At 40.1% G+C, this 20,342-nt stretch overlaps 3 protein-coding genes across 4 annotated transcripts; 2 read left to right on the forward strand and 1 right to left on the reverse strand.

Moving 5' to 3' along the window:
- The first annotated feature begins 101 nt into the window (after positions 1 to 101).
- ttc5 (tetratricopeptide repeat domain 5) lies at positions 102 to 9,359 on the forward strand. Its single transcript, XM_055197330.2, has 10 exons — positions 102 to 260; positions 1,799 to 1,931; positions 2,024 to 2,235; positions 2,327 to 2,480; positions 5,245 to 5,336; positions 5,442 to 5,498; positions 5,605 to 5,751; positions 5,882 to 6,096; positions 6,214 to 6,358; positions 9,021 to 9,359. The coding sequence occupies exons 1-10, from the start codon at positions 186 to 188 to the stop codon at positions 9,138 to 9,140; spliced, it is 1,350 nt and encodes a 449-aa protein (XP_055053305.2). The 5' UTR covers positions 102 to 185; the 3' UTR covers positions 9,141 to 9,359.
- Positions 9,360 to 9,437: 78 nt separating this feature from the next.
- LOC129438568 (E3 ubiquitin-protein ligase CCNB1IP1) lies at positions 9,438 to 12,281 on the reverse strand. Of its 2 annotated transcripts, XM_055197357.2 has the most exons (5): positions 12,044 to 12,281; positions 11,661 to 11,959; positions 11,413 to 11,559; positions 10,034 to 10,190; positions 9,438 to 9,830 (listed from the first exon to the last, which is right to left on the reverse strand). In XM_055197357.2, exons 2-5 carry the CDS (start codon positions 11,955 to 11,957, stop codon positions 9,676 to 9,678), a joined length of 756 nt encoding a protein of 251 aa, XP_055053332.1. In that variant the 5' UTR covers positions 11,958 to 11,959; positions 12,044 to 12,281; the 3' UTR covers positions 9,438 to 9,675. The 2 variants fall into 2 exon arrangements, with proteins under 2 accessions (XP_055053332.1, XP_055053324.1); XM_055197349.2 differs by having other exon boundaries at positions 11,661 to 12,278.
- A 1,034-nt stretch (positions 12,282 to 13,315) lies between these two features.
- Positions 13,316 to 20,054, forward strand: LOC129438499 (uncharacterized). The gene is made up of 3 exons (XM_055197235.2): positions 13,316 to 13,911; positions 15,840 to 19,030; positions 19,119 to 20,054. Exons 1-3 carry the CDS (start codon positions 13,836 to 13,838, stop codon positions 19,353 to 19,355), a joined length of 3,504 nt encoding a protein of 1,167 aa, XP_055053210.2. The 5' UTR covers positions 13,316 to 13,835; the 3' UTR covers positions 19,356 to 20,054.
- Positions 20,055 to 20,342: the final 288 nt, after the last annotated feature.

Below are 20,342 nucleotides of genomic sequence, written 5' to 3' on the forward strand. Positions count from 1 at the left end.
TGATAAAAATGATAGAAAAACATTCTTTGTTTTTATTATTATTATTATTATAAAAATATATGTATTTTCAGTATTAAAAAACATTTTTGTCAAGCTCAGAAACTGTTGCTCTCCTGGACGGTAGATGGCAACATGGCACTTGCGCCTGCGTTTAGTCGGCTGTTTCTGTGTCCAAGAAGCTGTACATGCAAAAGATGGCCGAGGTTGATAATGATGGGGAGAAGAATACAGCAGACAAAGATGATTTACAAGTGTTAAAGGTTTGAACTGATCCTTTTCTTATTGGCATCGTTAACTATGTGCAATCCACAATCAAATGGTAAAATGATTGACCGTGGTTGTTCGTGGTGTATCTGTTTTATGTGTAACGCATTGCTGCAGCTCCGCCTGTCACTATAACAACATTATACATTGCAGTTTAACAACAGATAATGGCGTTGCTGGTTTTTAAGGCGAGCTTTATTTGCATCTCACTCATTATAAATGAAACTTAGTGGCCTTATGATATCCTTGTTTTATCAACTTATATTATGTTTTCGTCTTACATTATTATTCAGAGGAAATTGGCTTTTCAGAATATTTTCTCATTTTGTTGTAATGTTTTAGTTAATAGCAATTGGCACTAATGCTAAGTTAGTAGATACGACTGTTAAATTATTGAGGTATATGAATGTTTGTATATTCTACATTTAGCCTAACGTTACTCATTCAGCTCTAGCAGACGCATGTCTCATGAGCGTGGTCTACAAAGCGTTTTTAAAAATAACAATAGAGCTGAAATTAGAAACCATATGAACAACATAAAAGCGGATAGGTTATAGTCAAGTGAATGCGGAACAGGTGTGTTTTCAGTCCTTTTTTAAAGGTTGAGATGGTCACAGTCCTTTAATCAACCCAAATCATATGCAGGCTGCTTACGTCATACAGCCTTTTTTATTTAGGTTAACTGAGCTTTACATTCGCAAGTCATAACCATATTACAACAATTTAGTATTAACTAAGAATAATATTCAACTTTATATTTGTTAATATTCTAAAATACGTCTTAATGACGTATGCAGCCTAAATGCGCCCCCGGGGGCTGCAGCCTGAGATACGGCCCTTGTCGATGCTGGCATCTCATTCCACCAGAGAGGAACAGAATGGTGTCATTTGGTTTTAATTTGAATTATTGAAATAGGCAAACTAATTTATTAAAAGGAAGGGAGTGTCATGAACAGAACCATACTGTTTTGGTGGAGCTGTATTTTCCACGGGAAAGCAGAACCTCTACTTTAAAGACAGGGTCCATGATCTCTGAAAGCCAATGTTGATATTTGAAATCCCCTAAACAAACACACCCCTACCCCAATAGAATCTGGACCTTGTTTTGATAGACCCGCCCCACACCTTTGCAACCCAGGCAATGATGTCGTTTAGTGGACACGCACCTTACTGCTACAAGGGTGTTTTGGTAGTTGGCCCGACTCCCTTTTCCAAAGTGTTTTTCAGAAATCGTGCACTGCAGTTAATTTTTAATTACATTTTTTTCTGACATCACAAGGGGAGCCAGATTTCAATTACTTATTTTTTCACATGCTTGCAGAGAATGGTTTACCAAAACTAAGTTACTGGGTTGATCTTTTTCACATTTTCTACTAGGTTGATAGAAGCACTGGGGACCCAATTATAGCACTTAAACATGGAAAAAGTCAGATTTTCATGATATGTCTTCTTTAACTTAAGCTGTTTTATCACTGGCTTTTAAAAATATCAAAGAATGCTTTTGTTCAGTAATCAACACACATTTCTCTTAAAGGAACTGGTAGATGAACTATACTACTTTAGAGATCATTACTTTGAGACGCACAGTGTTGAAGACGCTGGCAGGAAACAGAATGATGTTGCTCAAGAAATGGCAAAGACACTTGGGAAGCTCGAGGAAAAGGAGGGTGAGCAGTGCACCACTCTTTAACTTTCTACACCCAAAATGTGGATGTATTGGTGCTAGGATAATTTCTCATTGTACCTTCTTTCATAACAGACCTATACAAACACAACACACAGTTTCTGCTACTGCGGGGCCGGTGTCTGAACGTTGCACCGGAGTTCAGTCAGGCCGCAGAGGAGTGTCTGTCCCGGGCTGTTAAGCTGGAACCAGGTTTGGTTGAGGGTTGGAACACACTGGGAGAGCAGTACTGGAAAAAAGGAGACCTGACCGCAGCCAAGACCTGCTTTGTAGGTTCACTGCAGCAGGTGAGAAACAGAGGCGGCCGATATCGATAAATGTGAATTTTCTGAAATCTGCATTGATCTTGCATTAACGCTTTATTTCATCTTCCTGCAGAGTAAGAACAAAGTGTCTTTGAGAAGCCTCTCTATGGTGCTAAGACAGTTGCCACCAGAAGGGGACGCCCAGGAGCAGAGCAAACGCATTTTAGAGAGCGTGGAGCTGGCCAGACAAGCTGTGCAACTTGACGTCACTGATGGGACATCTTGGTGTAAGTAAATTCATGTCTGGTGTCTTTTGGCAGTATTCCCATTAAAGGCACAATATGTATGATTGTTTGTGATTAAAATATCTACTATAAATAACTACTATAACAAGGATTGGGAAGATAAATGATAAACACTAGTAATAATACGTGTGTGATATTGATTTGCCAATATTATGCACAGCTTTTTGTGTACTACAGCTCTTTGATCAGTAGGAAGATGAGTTTGAGTCATTTATAACATGCATTTGAAAAAGAAACACTCGCCATACATAATCATGGTTATATCATCCCAACCCTAACTATCACAATGATATTTTTTCATGTGCACTTTCATTATCCCAAATGTTTTAAACAATAAGTGTGTTTACGTGCACAGAATAAGCAGATAACAATCAAAAATTAGCTTAATAAAGAAACCTGTTTTTATACATTTACATGCAAATTAATAAACGCTTCATACATGGGATTTGGAGATTTGTAAGGTTTCTCGCTGGCAGTGAAATAGTACATATAGTCGTTTAAAAAGCAGACTGTCTTAAGCTATACAGAATCTGTAAATGTAACATAAGCTTTAATTTTCGCAGTTTCTCTGCCAACTGTTTGAGTCAAGCACAAACTATTATACGTAAAGGTACATTCACATTATAAGCGACTAGCAGTAGCAGAGCAACGCAATCTCATTGATTTTTAAATGGAAGCTGGGTGGGCATCCGTCACACGAGCGACAGTGGCTGTTGATGGCTGGATGGGCGTGTCTAGTTGCGCAACTTGAGAAATGTTTAACTTTATGCAAATTATGAGCAACATTCCGGAGCGACTACCAATGAGAAAGAAGCAGGGTAGTTCACGTCATCCGCCTCTCATTAATGACTGGAGTGGACGTTACTCATTTGTTTATGACAACTAGATATAGAAAAGCCCCTTCTGAAAGAGACAAGTGACACACAGCGACCAAGGGTCAGTTTACACTTGGTATTAAGATGTGTTTTCATCGATCGGATCACAAGTGGACGAGAGAGACACATTACGTTTACACCTGGTATTTAAATTTGTCACTTTTGTCCTGAATACTGTGAGGGGGGGGTGGTCTGTCAAGATGGTGGGCGAGTCTCTCCGCTGTCATTTAAACGCGAGCGGGAGAAATGACGAGTTTATATAGACACAAAATATTATTTCGTAGTCCACTGCTTTTGTTGTAAGTAAACATGCTGCACTGTGTTTTGTACACGTATATGTTAGAGCTTTCCCTGAATTTTCAGCGTAATTGATGAAATAGGATCGCGCAACTTTCACACGCTTGCAAAATGAAACTGCGGGGATCAGCCGCTTTAGTTTTATCAATGAAAGGCTAAAAATAGCGTTGTACACCGTGTTCGCGCCAGAAGTCAAAAAAGACGTAAAACATTATACCTCAGATTAAGTAAATGGGCGGAGAGAAGGCGGTCTTGTGTGGCTGTTCGAACACATTCAACCACATGTGCAGGATGTTGCCAAGATTTCATTTAAATCAATGAGATTGCGTCGCTCTGCTACGGCTATTCGCTGCTAGTGTGAATGCAGCTTTACTTTGCGCTTCCGTGTGTGACATTTATCTTTTACATGTGGAGACATGCGCGCATGAACAAAACTGCGAAAAAGACAGTTAATGTGTTTACATGCTAGGAGAAATCGGGGTAATAAGCAAAAAACTACATGTGCTGATCGGTTTTTACTAATGCATTGCAAAAAATGACTTTCTTACTTAGTATTTTTGTCTTGTTTTCAGTAGAAATATCTAAAAATTCTTAAATCAAGATGTATTTTCTTAATGAGCAAAATGACCTAAGAAAATAATACTAGTTTTTAGACAAAAAATATACAATTTAAGTGAATTCATGCTTAAAACAAGCAAAATTATCTGCCAATGGGGTGAGAAATTTTTACTTGAATTAAGTGTTTAAGAAAAAAGAAATCTTATTTCACAATTTTTTTTCTCACCCCATTGGCAGTAAATTTTGCTTGTTTTAAGGACAATTTCACTTAAATTGTATATTATTTGTCTTAAAACTAGACCTATTTTCTTAGGTCATTTTGCTCATCAAGAAAAAGCATCTTAATTTAAGAATTTTTAGATATTTCTACTGAAAACAAGACAAAAATACTAAGTAAGAAAGTCATTTTTTAGCAGTGTGCCATTTATGGGCTTTCCCCGATAAAAGAAAATGATACATAAAGAAGCGTGAGCATGTAAATGCACTCAATGTTTAAATTCAGAGAATACCCAGTTTAAAAAGCAATCAGCCCCCTTTATAGGGTTCATTATATTGTTCATAAACAATTTGTGAGCCATGTCGGATCAATTCCTGTTAATATTGAATATAAAGACTACAACTCCTATCATTCCACACTTACAAGGCCAAAATTTGGTTCACTTTTTACATGTACACGGGTCCACGGACAGCGCGCTTGATGCAGTGTCGTCATCAGAAGGGTGCACGCGAAACCCCACAGACTGTACTCGGGGTTTAGCCTCATCAATCTGCACCCATTGTTGCACTCTTGTTTAGTGAACGCTAACAGCAAAAATTACACATTGTGCTCTAATGTTTTTAAAATTATATTGTTTCCCTTACACCTTTCAAAGCTTTCAGACTGGTTTTCGTAGTAATCACGTGGAGAAGACTAAAGCAGTTATAATAAATGCATTTGACAAAAGTAATGCTTTGAAATCATGAACTAATTGTATATGACATTAACCGTTTTTGTACGTTATGTTTTGACTCAATAGATATTTTGGGCAATGCATATATCTCCATGTTCTTTACCAGTGGACAGAACCCACAGCTCTCTCAACAGGCTCTCAGTGCATATGCGCAAGCTGTGAGTATTTCCCACCCTCTTTTATTACCTACTTACTGTATAATATTCTAAGGGTGCCATAAATATAAACAGTTACACAAAATACATGTGCTTACGTTATTTCAGGAGAAAATCGACAAAGCATCTGCATTGAATCCTGACCTCCACTTCAACAGAGCTACGGTAACAATTGTCTTTTTCTGTCCTCCCATCATCTCTGTGTCCTGTGTAGTTTGGATAGCCTCCTCATAATTTAATCAACCTGTGCAAAAACCCTTTGTTTCTCTAGTTGTTCCAATATGAGGAAATGTTCAGTTCAGCTCTGGATGGATATAGTCGGGCAGCAGCTCTTGATCCTGGTTGGGAGGAACCTCGAGAGAGAGAAAAACTGCTTTTGAAATACTTGGACCACATTACAACTTTAACAGAGAACAAGGTAATGGTTGACAGTGACATCTGAACTTTGTGATACATCAGATGTGTGTGTTTCACTAGATTGCATTGAAGTACAGTCAATGTTCCAGACTACAAGTAATTGTGTTAACCAAAATCGCTTTATTTCTCAGGGGAAAGTAAAAGCGCGGCGGCTTCGTAACATGCTCGCTTCCCTCAGTAACTCCGCCCTGGGGCCGTGCTCCTCCCCTCAGTTTCGTTCTCCCTCAGGCCACGTGGGAAGCCTTGAATCCCGCAATCTGTCTGCTCTCACTCACGGTCATAATGCTGGGGTAGCAGCCTTAGGAAAAGTGGTCTTCAGCTTTGCCTCAGAAGGCCGTATGGCCTTGTAAGTTTTTAAATGAACATTTTTATCATGTTAATGCTGTAACCCATAATATTTAAATGTTTGCTCTGTAAGCAGTGTGTGCGTTCGCTTAATGTTGTTTTGGTAAATGTCTTTTAGTACATTCGGCATGGTGGACAGTAAAGAGACCTGTTGTGTGGTCATGGTGTACAACACAGCGGACAGCTGGGGTGTTTTAATAGGAGATACTGTTGTCATTCCTGAACCACAGGTCAAACGGCACAGTGTATCACATAAAGATAAGGTTTGTGTACTAAACATTTCTATATGCTTTTATATTTTTATAAACATGTAACTTCATATTGAATCAGTTAGCTAAGCAACAGCACTCTATCAGTGGCCAATGATGTCACAAGATTTAACTAAACATACAAAGATTAAATCACTGATAGTCAATGCGAAAACTCCATACTAGAGGCTCTCTGCCTGCTTGCAAAAGAAAGGGCCAGCGGTGAAATGTTTAAAGGGAGGGCCTGAGTAAATGGAAAAACTGAGGTTAAGGACTTTACTTGTCACATCTAGGAGCCATTAAAGGGACATTCCAATTTTTTTGAAAATATGCTTATTTTCCAGCTTCTCTGGAGTTAAACATTTGATTCTTACCGTTTTGGAATCCATTCAGCTGATCTTCGGGTCTGGCGCTAGCACTTTTAGCATAGCTTAGCATAATCTATTGAATCTGATTAGACCATTAACATCACATCAAAATAACCAAAGAGTTTGGACATTTTTCCTATTTAAAACTTGACTATTCTGTAGTTAAATCGTGCACTAAGACCGACGGAAAATTAAAAGTTGCGTTTTTCTAGGCTGATATGGCTAAGAACTATACTCTCAGGGTGTTTTCACATATGTTGGTGCGCACCGTGGTGCGGTCACCGCTGTCATTGGTCTCTGACAGCTCTTACCGTCTCATGACCACCCCCACGTTTCCACGACAACCAGCCTGACAGGGAGAGCGCAGCTATCAAGATGTGGAGATAAACGATGCACGTCTTTGCGAAGTTTCTTTGCTTTAACGCAAAATTGCGTAGCTGTTCTATTAAAGCCTTTCTCACGGAGCCGTTTGCTAAAAAGCCCGTAATGTCACTATTTGTGTGTAGAGGACAGCTATGCATTTATAAAATCATCAGCTCAAACGTAAAGGAGACAGCGACTTGTTTGTTGTTAACCCACAATATAACACACGGCTCACGTCACAACGGAAGCCCAGTGGCTTAAACATGTGGAGAACTTCCTGTATTTGGTTCGGGCCGAGGTCCAGCAGTGTTCACACCACAGGTGGGTCGCCCCAGAGTCCGGCGACAGCCACTCCAAGACCACCTGTTTAGAGCGGTCTCGGAGCGGCCGTTTAGTGCGCACCCGAGTGCGGCCGTTGTGTTCACACTGACCCAAACGAACCGTACTCGGAGCAACGTGTCATTTGGGCCGACCTAAACAGTGTATATGTGAAAACACCCTCATTCTGGGGGAATAATCAAGGAGGCGCAATGAAATTACGCACTGCCCGAAAATAGTCCCCTGCTATTGAAAGTAACCAACGGGACTATTTTTGGGCAGTGTGTAATATCACTACGCCTGCTGCAGCCATGTTACATCAGCAAAGTCCTTGATTATTACGCCAGTTGGAGAGTATAGTTCCTTCCTAGCCATATCGGCCTAGAAAATCACAACTTTTAATTTTCCGTCGGTCTTAGTACACTATGTAACTACAAAAGATTCAAGTTTTAAAAAGGAAAAATATCGAAACTCTTTGGTTATTTTTAGCGTGATTCTAATGGTCTAATCAGATTCAATGAATTATGCTAAAAGTGCTTGTGCCAGACCTGGAGATCAGCTGAATGGATTCCAAAATGGTAAGAATCAAATGTTTAACTCTAGGGGACCTGGAAAATTAGCATATGGAATGTCCCTTTAAGTTCAAGGCTCAGGGTTAGTGAAAGATAGATACTGTATTGTATACTGTACATTGTCAAAAGAAAGGTACAAAAGCTGTCATTGGGACGGTATTGTAAAAAAGGTCTTTGAGGTACCAGTATGCACCCTTTGAGTAAAAAATTTGTACTTTTTAAAGGGTACCAGCCTTAATACATTTAATTTCTGAGAGTGTACTGTATACTGTTGAGAGTAGGTCTTTATATATAACTTCAGAATACTTAGTGTGTGCAGTTTACAACCTAACTTAAAGGCGGGGTGCACGATCCCTGAAAGCCAATGTTAACATTTGAAATCACCTAAACAAACACACCCCACCCCAATAGAATTTGGACCACCTTTTTATAGACCTGCCTCACACATATGCAACCCAGGCAACGATGTTGGTTAGTACAGTGGTTTTCAAACTGGGGGCCGCGAGATGGTGCCAGGGGGGCCCCAGTTTTATGACATTTTATGAAATACATTAATTTATCATGAATTCTGTGTAATTAAACCTAAAAAAATAAGGCTACTAACCAAAAGCACTACTTTTTTGTATAATTTAATGGGTTTTTTTTATTAAAATGTTGAGTTTTAGAAAAATGTTTTGTCAAAAATGTTCTTTGGGGGCCGCGAAGGAATGCACCGTACACAAGGGGGGCCGCACGCTGAAAAAGTTTGGGAACCACTGGGTTAGTGGACACACCCCTTACTGCTGATTGGCTACAAGTGTGTTTTGGTATTCAGCCCGACTCCCTTTTCCAAAGCATTTCTCAAAAATCATGCACCCCGCCTTTAATGCTTACATTAATACTGTATCCCAGAATGCAATGCACATGCCATGAGTGATGGTGATGAATGAAATGTGATGTTTTTTGTCTTATAACTGATCATTTGATAAGAAAAAAATACAGTTATATATATGTATACAGTTTATACGGCACATTATGAATTATTAATGTATGTTCTGTTGACTTTGTCCTAAACAGTCTTACGACTTTCGAAGTATACGTGTGGACTCTCCCCTGCTCCTCATTGTCAATGGGAAGAAACAAGTGATGAAGAGCCAAAGTGCAGCCTTTGTTACTTACAAACCACAGAGTGAATGAAAGCCAGCATGAGGACATTGAAAGTGATGAGGGTAGTGTTTTTTCAGTTTGTATATATTTTGCAATGTTTCATCCAGGTTTCGTTTGTGCAGAGAAGATCCGTTGTGTACATATTTTCCTTTTTTTATTGACCTCTTTCTGTTGGACTTTATTTGTAAGGATGTGCTGCTGTTTGTTTCATATTTAGGTTGTTAAAATAAACACTCCCAAGGTGCTGTATTTATTCAAAGTTATTTTCTATTGCATTACCAGCCTCAGAAAAAACTGAATTAATATGAGTTGAAAACTGTTTGGCTGTTACACAGGCTTGTCACATATTTTATTGGGTTATTAATACATGCCTTAGGCCACAAGACTTTACCTTTTACAAACACTATTTAACTTGTATATAGCTTTAGTTATATACATATTTGACAAAGTACTTAACTTAAACAACTATATCTGACAATCAGAAAAGGTAGAACTGATATCAAAAATCATAAATGGAAAAAAACACCACAGTTAAACAGTCAGCCTTAAACTAAATGTAAACAAGTCAGTTTTTCTTGAGAAAAAAATGGGATCTCTCCCTGACTGGTGAAGCGAACTGGAAGAAGGTTTTTGCATTTTCTGGTCCCTGTGAGAAGAACCTGTTACCCTCTTGTCCCAGAAAAGAAGGGCTGCTGTGGGGAGAGCGTTGTTTCACCATCCCTGTTCATAATTTAAAACATACATTATAATTTGCCTTAAACAACTGATCATGATTTCTGTATGACAAAATCTGAAAGCCGCTTAGAATTATTACCCATGTAAAAATAAATTGTTGATAGCAAATGATAACCACACACTTTTCTTTTTTTAAGTGTTTTTGATATGCAGTTTTTTTTTTTTTAAATAATCCCTTATTTTCTGACCTGTAGTAAAAGGGTGGGGCATGGTGTCTATCTCAGCTTTCCCCAGAGTATGCATCTGCAGTGACTGGAAAAGTCCCTGCAGCTTCTGGTATTGTCGGTTTCGTTCATTTAAACGTTCCAAAACCTCACTGTACTTTCGCTTATATTCCTCCAGCACCTAGAGAATGTAAATGATAAAGGAAATAAGTATGATGGATGGGGAAGTATAAATTTAAAAGAAAATCAAAAAGCTTTCTGCGGATGCTTATACATACAGTAAAGTTTGGGCACACTTAAAGGATAGTTCACCCAAAAATGAAAACTCTGTCATCATGTTGTTTTAAACCTGTATGAGTTTTTATTTTCTGATGAACACAAAAGATGATATTTTGCTAAATGATGGTAAGCGCACAGCTGATTGTGACCATTGACTTTCATAGTAGGAAAACAAATATTATGCAAGTGTTGTTATAAATGATGATGATGTTTTGAGAAATTATGGTAAGCACACCCATTGAATTCCAACGTATTTGTTTTTCCTACTGTGAAAGTCAGTGGTTGCAATCAGCTGTGTGCTCTTGCCATCAGTAAGCAAGAAAAGAGAAATTCATACGGGTTTGGAACAACATGAGGATGAGAAAATGACACAGTTTTCATTTTTGGGTGCACTATCCCTTTAAGTGTACAACTGCACAAAATGTGAAGGCAAATTAGATGTTTCCCCAAAAATGTATTAAGATATTTTTATCTGCAACAGATCAAATGGCCAACACAGAGATCTCCCAACATGCTTGGAACAGCAAACATACCAAGCAATCTAAAACTGTGTACCAAATCATGGTTACAACAAATTTGATTATTTATTTTTAAGTTTTTTTTTTAACTAATATTAAAACATTTCTTCACAAGTGCATAAACTTTTCACTGTACTGAACTTCCCAGTAGGTTACTTTAAGCATCTTTCACAGTTCCTATGAATTTAGGCTGTCTTAGTTTTTCCCTGTTTTTATGAAATCTCACACTTGATGGTTGTTGTACGGTGATTTGTTTATACAAATATCTAACTTCTTCCAAAGGAGGTTTCGAAAGCTATAATTATATTTCCTGTTGACACACTAAAGTAAAATATATCAAATTAAAACTTTTTTCTTGGTAAAGCATCTAATTTGCCTATGAATTTTCACTTTGTTATATTTCAGTACTGCATTTCTTAGACAGACCATTACAATTCAAAATAAATTTGTTTATAACATAGAAATTATTATTTTTTTAGATGATGATGATGATAAAACCAGAAAACAATTGTCAAGCTTAGAATGTCCTTCAGTACTTTTAACTGTATATACTGATCAAAAAATTAAAGTGTGCATGTGCAAGCATTGATGCAGTGGACTTGCGACCTTTTTAAGTGATGCAATTTCGCCTTTTAATGCATTAAATTCATGTTCTCTGCTTTGGTTCTGCTGGGTCAGAAACTTCTCCATCTGAACCACCTGCGCCCCAGCTCTGGACAAATTTAACTCCATGAGCAACCTCTCTTGGTTTATCTAAAATAAAAAATAAACACAGTGAAACGGTTAAGAGATGTTGTTACATAATTCTCAGTCAGCAAACACCTCTAAAGGTCATTTAAACCCAGAAACCAAACCTGATAGGTCCAGAACTCCAGAGCTTTATGACTAATATCCAAAATGGTTTCAGGCTTTAGTCCGACCAAAGCCATGGACTTGTACTTTTCTGACGGGGTCAGCTCGGTTCTCAGCACGTCAAGTTTCCCAGGAAGCATTGAGGAACATGCCGGGCAGATAGCAGGTGTGCGACTGAACTCGTCCGCACCGTGCTGATCACAAAATATATGAGAGCAGGCAGTGGTCCACGCAAACCCACTCAGCTTTGCTCGGCAATTGGGGAAATTACACAGCAAGTTATATTCAGGTGCGGACATGACTAGACACGGAATAAAAATGTATTATAGTTTAAGGAGCTTTACTGAAGGTTTAAGTAAAAACTTCGAGCTTGTTGACACTTTACCTGAGCTAACAACAAGAAAGCGGAAAAATGTGTTTTCTTTTCACAACCCTGTTTAACGTTAGGTGCTAAAACCTAACACGGCTATATAAATATATCAATATCTACAGATATTTTGTCAGGTCGCGTAGTTTTCTCAACTTTGTCGTTTCTATTTTGTCAGTCACAGGTTCTCGCGCTAGCACCTAGCATGGTTCGTTTAATTGGCTTCATCTGATTGGCTGCTGATATTGCGTCACAGCCAAATAAATCGGGGAAATTCGAATATGTGTCTGGCTGATGTAAATTGTCTAAAATTAAAATGACACTGAAACAGTCAAGAATGTTTAAATAATTGTTTCAGATTTTTAGTATTATATTATATGCCCCGCCCTGAGTTATTGTGAATAATATTTGGATATGTGCTGTATTGATTACAACTCCACAACAATGTATTTTTTGAAACAATTTAGTAATTATTTACTCACATTTTAAATGCAATATATTTTAATAAGTAATTTTATTTTAATACAGGCTATGAGCAAAGACGCAAGCTCATAAATGTAAACATACTCCTCTTGGGCCTTACAGGAGGAGATGGGCTACTGTGCAGGTCGGCTGCTTGTTTTTGATACAACTAATTAAAAATGGCTTTTCACTCCATCCCTCCTCCACGTGGTGTATGGGAACAGAGGCGGGGGTGAAAGGGGGGCATTGTGCGGAGCGGCAATGGATCCCGGGGGTAAAGAGAGAAAAAGAGATGCCCACTCAACTGTGTCCAGGTCGCCATTGTTGGAAATTCCCTTCCCATTCAATGCATTTTAAATAGAGCTCCGAATATGCGGACGCACCGACAAAGTGAGTGAGCCACAGGGGGTCTTTACTCCAGTAGCCCATGCAGTTATAGTCTATAAGCGGCTTGACGTATTATCCCAAACCATCACCTTCTTCAGCATCTTTTACAAAAGTTTTTGTGTGTGTGCTTTTACACCATGTTTAAATATTATTGAACATAACTGTTACAGCTGACATTTTTACTTTTATTAATAGGCCTAATACTTTTATTTTTAAAAGTAAAGTAAAAAGTTTTTTACATGTAAATACCAGCTACATCCAACAAATAATGCAGTGTTACCTGTTCTTTCTCTCTTTGTCAATTACTCATTAAAATACTGATTTAGATGATATGATTTAATATAAATTGCGCGCAAGTAAACTATCCAGTCATTAAGTTGTTAAAAACAGACAAATGGTGTCACATTCTTGAATATAGGCGCATTGTATGCATACATTACATTACACAGATAAAACATTACACAGAACACTTTTGATTGACGCATATTGATGTAACTCTAAATTATGTCGAAAGCTGCAATATAAGCATTAAGAAAAACGCCACGAAGGAGAAAGAAAGAAAAAGAGACGGTGTTCCGCGCCATTGAAATGCAAATCTACGAACAAGGAGAGATTGTACTTGTATGTGTGTGTGAGAGAGAGTGTGTGTCTTTAGAGAAGGGGGGTCCGCAGAGCGGACAACTTTGAGAAAGAGGAGACTTGTTGAAGAAAAACAGCCACACACGCACTCGCCAGTTCGCACAGCAACACCGAACGACGTCACGGTCCGCTTTAGCAGTCGATGCTAATATTGAGTTTATTTAACGAACTCTGTTAACATAGGTCGATGTTGTTCTAGCGTGCCCTGCAAGGTGGATTACTGACGGAGAGTAAGATTCATCTTAGAAATACATCACTGGTGTTTCGACGTGCGTTGAAAACTTGTTTGATGCCTGTAACTCTCACCGGCTGCTCGTGAATCATGTCACGCCGGAAACAGAAACGGCCTCAGCAGCTCGTTAACGCGGACCCCGGGGGCACGCGCTTGATGCCACAAGGTGAGGAAATCATTCCTTTGTTGTTTGTTATTTTGGGATTTGTAAGTGTGTAATATAACACGTGTAGCCTATGTGTTAAAATTGACTGTTATATAAACGTGTGTTAATATTTATTATGACTTAATACGGATTAATTTTAATAACTTCACTATATATCTATATAATATTTAACAAAGTTTATTTTATGTTTTATAAAACGTAAGTTTATAAATATATAAAAGGAAAAAAATCAGTTTACTTCTTTAATATTTTATTTCATTTTTGCTGACCCTCACCTAACTTAAAGAGTTAAACTAGTTGAAATGGATTACGGTGTGTGGCCCTAAACTCACCAGTCAGCCAGCCATTGTTTGATGCTCAGCTTCTTCTCACATTTCCATCAACAAATAAATATTTCCCCCAGACAGAATATGTTTTAAATATGTTTTTTAAGACTTCACGAGAGGGTTGGTCTCAAGGTGTTCAGCCGTATGGCCAGTCATTATGTTGACATGAATTTCTTAGGGGCCAGAATTGCGTTAGCTTTTCACAAATGTCAATCACATAAAGACTTGCAGCATAGTCGGTTTGACTGCTGGGGGTCTGCTGCATTTAGAAGAGTCTCCTATTCAGCATGAATAAGGTGCAGGGAATGGGTGGGGGGGAAGGGGGTGTTTGGGTAAAGATTAATCTCTTCTCACTCTATTATCCTCTCTTCTCCCTTATTCTCTCTCTCTCATGTTTCCATGTGCTACTCTTTTCTGCTCCCACCATGTTCCCCCCTTCCCACTCTCTTGCCTCTATTCACTTTGTACTTCACAGTTGGGGGTTCCAGTGTTAGAATACAGCGGGAATAAAGAATGCACCGTTGCATGCATGCATGGAAGTTAGCTAAGGAATCTTAAAGATAAAACACCTTTTGAAGTGGTTTGATTTGTATAGATGTTGGCAAGCAAAGATGGTGAATGGTAAGAGGATGCATTTCTAGTGCATGGTGCATTTCTGATGTCTCGTCCAACACAGGTCTGTGTACAGTTATTTCATGTGTCAGAATGCAACATAGAGAGGTCATAGTTTTCTGTCAATCAGCCCACTGCCTTCCCAACCCCCTTTCTTCTCTTTCTGCACTCACGATTCTAAAAGAATTTGACCTTAAAGCTCTAGAGGTCAGGTCATCTAGCCAATCAGAGTGCATTGACAGTGCCCAAAACTTTTTCTGTGCCCTGACCTCTGACCTTGTGTGAGGTCAGGGGGAAGGGTGAATAGAAAGATGAAAGATGTTGTTGATGGACAGAGGATTGGGTTAAGAGGGGTTATGGGTTGTTGTGGTGATATCCTATTGTCATTTAAAAGCTCTGCAATAGCTGCAAGGTGGTCAGTGAGTTGAGGCAAGAGTGAGGAAAGAAGATGTGAGGTTGTGTATTAAGGTTGTGAGGGTGAATGGTCATTTAAAATGCATAATGGCGAGTAGGGTCTAGCATTTCGTTGTAAAAAATGTTGATGCTGAACATATGGTCTAATCATGTAGCACCACTTAATCGTTTAATGTCAGGTTTAGCATCTGTTAGCCTAGTTTTGTGGTTTATTTTACATGGTTGGCTCTAGTCAGACTTGTCAGTGGCTTTTTGGCTCATGGTCATTTTTAGCAACAGGCAGGCACCCAATCATAAATTGCTGTAGTACTGGTGATCTCATTAAATATTCATGCACTTTGTACAGTATTGGAGACTTTAGTGTCTAAGAAAAATGTATTTTTTCTGGTTCAGGTTTCCTGCCAGTGCAGACTAACAGGTCATTACTTCTACACATGGCCGCGATAAGCTCCATTGAATAATTTGAAGAATTAAGAACAGTTTTAGAGTGAAAATACAATATAAGCACATGTATTTTTGCAATATTTGCAGAAAACCATCTTTGAAAGTATTAATGTCCTTCTCCTTATTTTACAGATGACCAGTTCCCAGTGAAATCTCCATCATCTTCACTTATCTCAGAAGCTACCTCATCATCCTCTGCTTCCTCCCCCACATCCCTTCAAGACTGTCAGCCTCCTTTGGCCCCAAGGCCATCCCCTGGTGGACTTCATGCTCCCTCACTCCCCAATGAAAGCTCCTCTCCTCCCCATTGGTCTAATCATATTGCCTTATATACTACATCTCTGCCTAATGCACACTCATCTCTTTCTCCAGACTTTCCACATCCTTCTCTGTCCTCCCAGACCCACTCTCCTCCTCCTGTCCAACAGAAATCCATTCACATCCCACCTCACCAGCCTCACTCCACTGTGACTTCCCCACCAATGGGTATTTCGGCAACCACCACTACCTCATCTTCCTCATCTTTATCTTCATCATCATCATCACTGGCTGCCCCACCACATCAAGGAAGCCCTAGTCCAAATCACCAAACTCCATCGTCACCCTCAGAACAGCTTCAGGTGCCTCCTACTTTGGCTGTGCTCTTAGAGGAACTTAGAGTCTTGCAGCAAAGGCAGATTCACCAAATGCAGATTACAGAAGAGATATGCAGGCAGGTGCTGCGCCTGGGTGGTATGGGTAGCGACCAAGATGGACCTCAGGGATCTGTGGAAAGTCAACAGAGAGGTGCAGACTTGCTATCGCCACCCAACACTGCCTCTGGTACTGCTTTGATTCCTCAAGCTCCTGTGCCCAAGCCCAACCTGTCTTACACGAACGGAATTAGAGCTCCTCTTTTGTCCTCCTCATCTTCTACAACCTCCTTGTCCACTTCATCCTTAGTCACCTCTTCAGCCCCTCTGCACCCCCTTTCTCTAACATTGGGACTTCCACCTCGTTACCTCAATGAAAAGTCTCCCAATAACTCCATGAGTCACACCAATGGTGTGAATTTTTCGACTACTCCCTTGCCCACATCTAGTCTCTCGCAGGACCAGCTATCACTTAGTTCTACTGTTAGTACCTCAAATGGATCTTTAGCCTCCTCTTCAAGCCGTCAGCAGCACATTTGTCGGTTTTGTGGGAAGGTTCTAAGCAGTGACTCCTCCTTACAGATTCACCTGAGATCTCACACTGGTGAGCGTCCCTATCAATGCCCGGTCTGTCTAAGTCGCTTCACTACCCGTGGCAACCTCAAGGCCCACTTCCTTCGTCATCGTGAGCAAAATCCTGAGCTGTCACTCTCCCTCTTGCCACCAGCTCTGTCTGAACAGGGACAATCTGGATCCACCTCAGGACCATCACAGAGACGCAGAAAACGTCGGGCAGAGGATGAGGAGCCTTTTGGTGTTAAAGGTAGTGTAGGAGTGCCAGACAGTTTAGCTCTGGGTTTTCTGTCTGGATCAACTCACCCATCACCCTCCTCCCTTCCACTGCCCCCCAGTGTTGATCTGGCTCTGCTTTCCACTGCCCACTCTTTGCTACAACTCAACCGTGCCTCAGCCGCAGCTGCAGCAACAAGTGCACAGCCCTCATCCACATCCATTTCCTCCTCTACCTCCTCTGTGATGACCACTCAGTTTAAAGGTTCGAAGCAGCAGAGATTTGATGAGAATACACCACCACACTCAGCCCTGCTCCCTGGATCTCCATATTCCCAGCTTGCACACCTTCCTAAGATTCTTTTTCCCTCAGGTCCCTCTGCCCACCATCCCAGCCTTGCTCTTCTCCGCCCTCCACACCTCTCGTCTCCTCACCTCCCACTTACCTTCCCCTTCTCCTCTTATGCCAAACCTCAAAATTCCTCTCCTCCATCCTCCACTAAGTCATCCACCTCTGCCACTTCTGACACCTCCAAGCTGCAGAGACTGGCACAAAAGTTGGAAAAGCAGCCCCTTCCTAAAAGCAGCCATGAAGGTCAGACAAATTATAACGCTCAGGCTAATGACATATCCACAACATCAAATGCTAATTCTATCTCGGCTTACAGAAGAGAAATGATGGCAGCCTTAGGGCTAAATCCCAGCACTCACAATGAACTGACTAGTCAAGAGCTCCCTGGATCCACTGGATCTTCTTTGGCCCCTAATCAGTGTGGGGTGTGCTTGCGTGTCCTCAGCTGCCCAAGAGCCTTACGTCTCCACCAGGCCACCCATTTGGGTGAACGTCCATTTCCGTGCAAACTCTGTGGCCGCTCCTTCTCCACAAAGGGTAGCCTCAGGGCTCATTTAGCAACTCATCGAGCACGTCCAGCCAATGCACGTGGGCAGAACTCCTGCCCGCTCTGTCAGCGGAAATTCACTAATGCTGTGGTGTTACAGCATCACATACGTATGCATCTGGGGGGTCAGTTGCCTCCAGAAGGAAATGGAGACATGCAGTCAGAGGAAAGTCAAATAGATGGCGTCTCTCTACCTAAAAACTTTCAGTCTCTTCCTCTCAATATGAGCACGTCAGCCTCTGCCAGCATATTAGAGTCTGGTGCTAGCCTTAGAGATGCCACATCAACTGATGGAGACCAGCCCATGGAGTCTGATCAAGACCCATATGACAACACACCTGAGACCAGTCCAACTCTGACCCTGGAGAAGCAGGATCAAGGCACGGCCTCAGAAAATAGCCCATCTGACAATAACATCATCCCAGAGGAAAACCATCATGGTATCGGCCATCCCAACAGGTCTCAAGTTGTAAATGGTTCTGCAGAAGAAGATGAAGATACACCTCTTTCCCTCTGTACTAGAACCACTTCCCAAGATACATTGTTTGGTAAAAAATTACTCATCGGGACTTCACATCACACAGTGATTAGTGGGCCAAAACCTGGTTTAAGCAGCGAAGCTCTGGATCTGTCCCCAGCCCTCACACCACCCTCCAGCCCAAAGGTGTCAAGTGAAATGAAATCGGACCAAAGCAGTGATCAAACAACACCTCACATGAATGGAACAGACCATAGTCTTGAGCCCAAAGACAGTGAAGCAGAGCATGCATCTTTGCTATCAAAAACTTCAAAAAAGGAAAATGTGAAAGTGGAGAATGCACACATATCTGAAATTGAGGAGTTAACAAAGGAGATTCATCAAGGGAAACCAGCACAAGACAGTGAGAAAACAGAAGTACCATCATCAGAAACTCCTGTGCCCCCTTCACAACCCCAGCGCTCTGAGAAACCTTACAGCTGCACTGAATGTGGAAAAGAGTATGCCAGCCGAAGTGGATTAAAGGTACATACAGATTATGACTATTTATTGTTATTATGTAAGTATATACATATATTAAGATTTCTAATTGCTTGTGTTTGTGTTTTAACAGGGACACATGAAACTCCACAGTGGAAGTATGAATCAATTAGCCAGTAGCATTTCTTCACAGTCCTCTGAGGGAAAACCTGTGGAGCATCTGCAGGACCCAGTTACATGTCAAACTAATGGAAAACTACAAGTAGATGAGGATAAAAACTCATCAGAGGAGAACGCAGACAAAAAGTCCTTGACTGAGCATCTGGTGCCTACTACTGACAGAGATGACAGACCTAAAGGCAGTGCTTAACAAAATTAGTTAGGTTTAGCACTGTGCTTGTTACTGGTTTATAATTTCACATTTTTATATTTTGTTCTTATGAGTAGTTCGTAATTGTTTGATATCGTAGAGTGGTAGCGGACCAGTCAATATGAAATGGTAGTGCCTTTTTAGGAAGGCAATGAAATCATACCGGACAAGACTTAGTAAGTCTTTCGACTTCAAGTATCACGACGCACAGAAATTGGACCTTGAAAATAGTATTTGTGCATAACAAGTGACAAGCGAATACCTTCCTTTATTTTTTTGTAACAATTACATTCTACATCTAAGTGCAATTTGGAACTCATTACATTTACTCAAATCCTTTAAAACCTAAAAAAATAAGAAATTGCGCAGAAACAGTTGGACAAAAGGGAATAATTAGAAGAGAGAATGGGGGATTGTACCAAAAGTGATCACCTGATGTGCAGTTGAATGTAAATATAATTTTTTTTACGTTCCCTGTTTTTATCTTTTCACACTGTTGTATTGTGTAGGTGTTTATAGCTGCACTATATCTGTGACTTCTAAAACTGATTGACAAGGGAGGCTTTCAAGATACCTTTATGTTTGAAACATCTCTGTTGGTTCTTTTGAATTATATTTAGCTTTGATTTCTAATTTTCATGAATGTAGCATGACCCTAACTTGTCAATTGAAAGAAATAAAGTCAAATGAATGTCACAAGATTTGTAATTTGTTTTATATGCATTACATGTGTGCTATTTTTTATTTCTATTTTATTACCCTAAATGGCATTTTCTGCGTCATACAAGGCCCGGTGTTCATCTGTCTGTTGCATTATTTGTCTTCTGTACCCAAATCCCCCTTCTATTTGAAGTCCGGCTTTTCTAATATGTTTTATTTCCCCGGATTGGTGGTGTGCATGTTGATGGCTGTATATGTGAATGGTGTGTGTTTGTTCGCACACATATACTTGTGTAATGTGATTGAGTGTGCAGCTGTACAGGCTTC

Source organism: Misgurnus anguillicaudatus, chromosome 21 (genome assembly GCF_027580225.2).
Source record: "Misgurnus anguillicaudatus chromosome 21, ASM2758022v2, whole genome shotgun sequence".
Classification (NCBI taxonomy): domain Eukaryota; kingdom Metazoa; phylum Chordata; class Actinopteri; order Cypriniformes; family Cobitidae; genus Misgurnus; species Misgurnus anguillicaudatus.

Excerpts from the sequence above, each read along its gene's own strand:
- LOC129438499 (XM_055197235.2), top strand. The coding sequence starts at position 13,836 with ATGTCACGCCGGAAACAGAAACGGCCTCAGCAGCTCGTTAACGCGGAC. Across the intron at positions 13,912-15,839 it reads CACGCGCTTGATGCCACAAG|ATGACCAGTTCCCAGTGAAA; the intron begins GTGAGGAAATCA and ends CTTATTTTACAG. Across the intron at positions 19,031-19,118 it reads CCAGCCGAAGTGGATTAAAG|GGACACATGAAACTCCACAG; the intron begins GTACATACAGAT and ends GTGTTTTAACAG.
- ttc5 (XM_055197330.2), top strand. The coding sequence starts at position 186 with ATGCAAAAGATGGCCGAGGTTGATAATGATGGGGAGAAGAATACAGCA. Across the intron at positions 5,337-5,441 it reads TCAGTGCATATGCGCAAGCT|GAGAAAATCGACAAAGCATC; the intron begins GTGAGTATTTCC and ends ACGTTATTTCAG. Across the intron at positions 6,359-9,020 it reads GTGTATCACATAAAGATAAG|TCTTACGACTTTCGAAGTAT; the intron begins GTTTGTGTACTA and ends TGTCCTAAACAG.
- LOC129438568 (XM_055197357.2), bottom strand. The coding sequence starts at position 11,957 with ATGTCCGCACCTGAATATAACTTGCTGTGTAATTTCCCCAATTGCCGA. Across the intron at positions 11,560-11,660 it reads TGGAGTTCTGGACCTATCAG|ATAAACCAAGAGAGGTTGCT; the intron begins GTTTGGTTTCTG and ends TTTTTATTTTAG. Across the intron at positions 10,191-11,412 it reads AAATTGCATCACTTAAAAAG|GTGCTGGAGGAATATAAGCG; the intron begins GTCGCAAGTCCA and ends TACATTCTCTAG.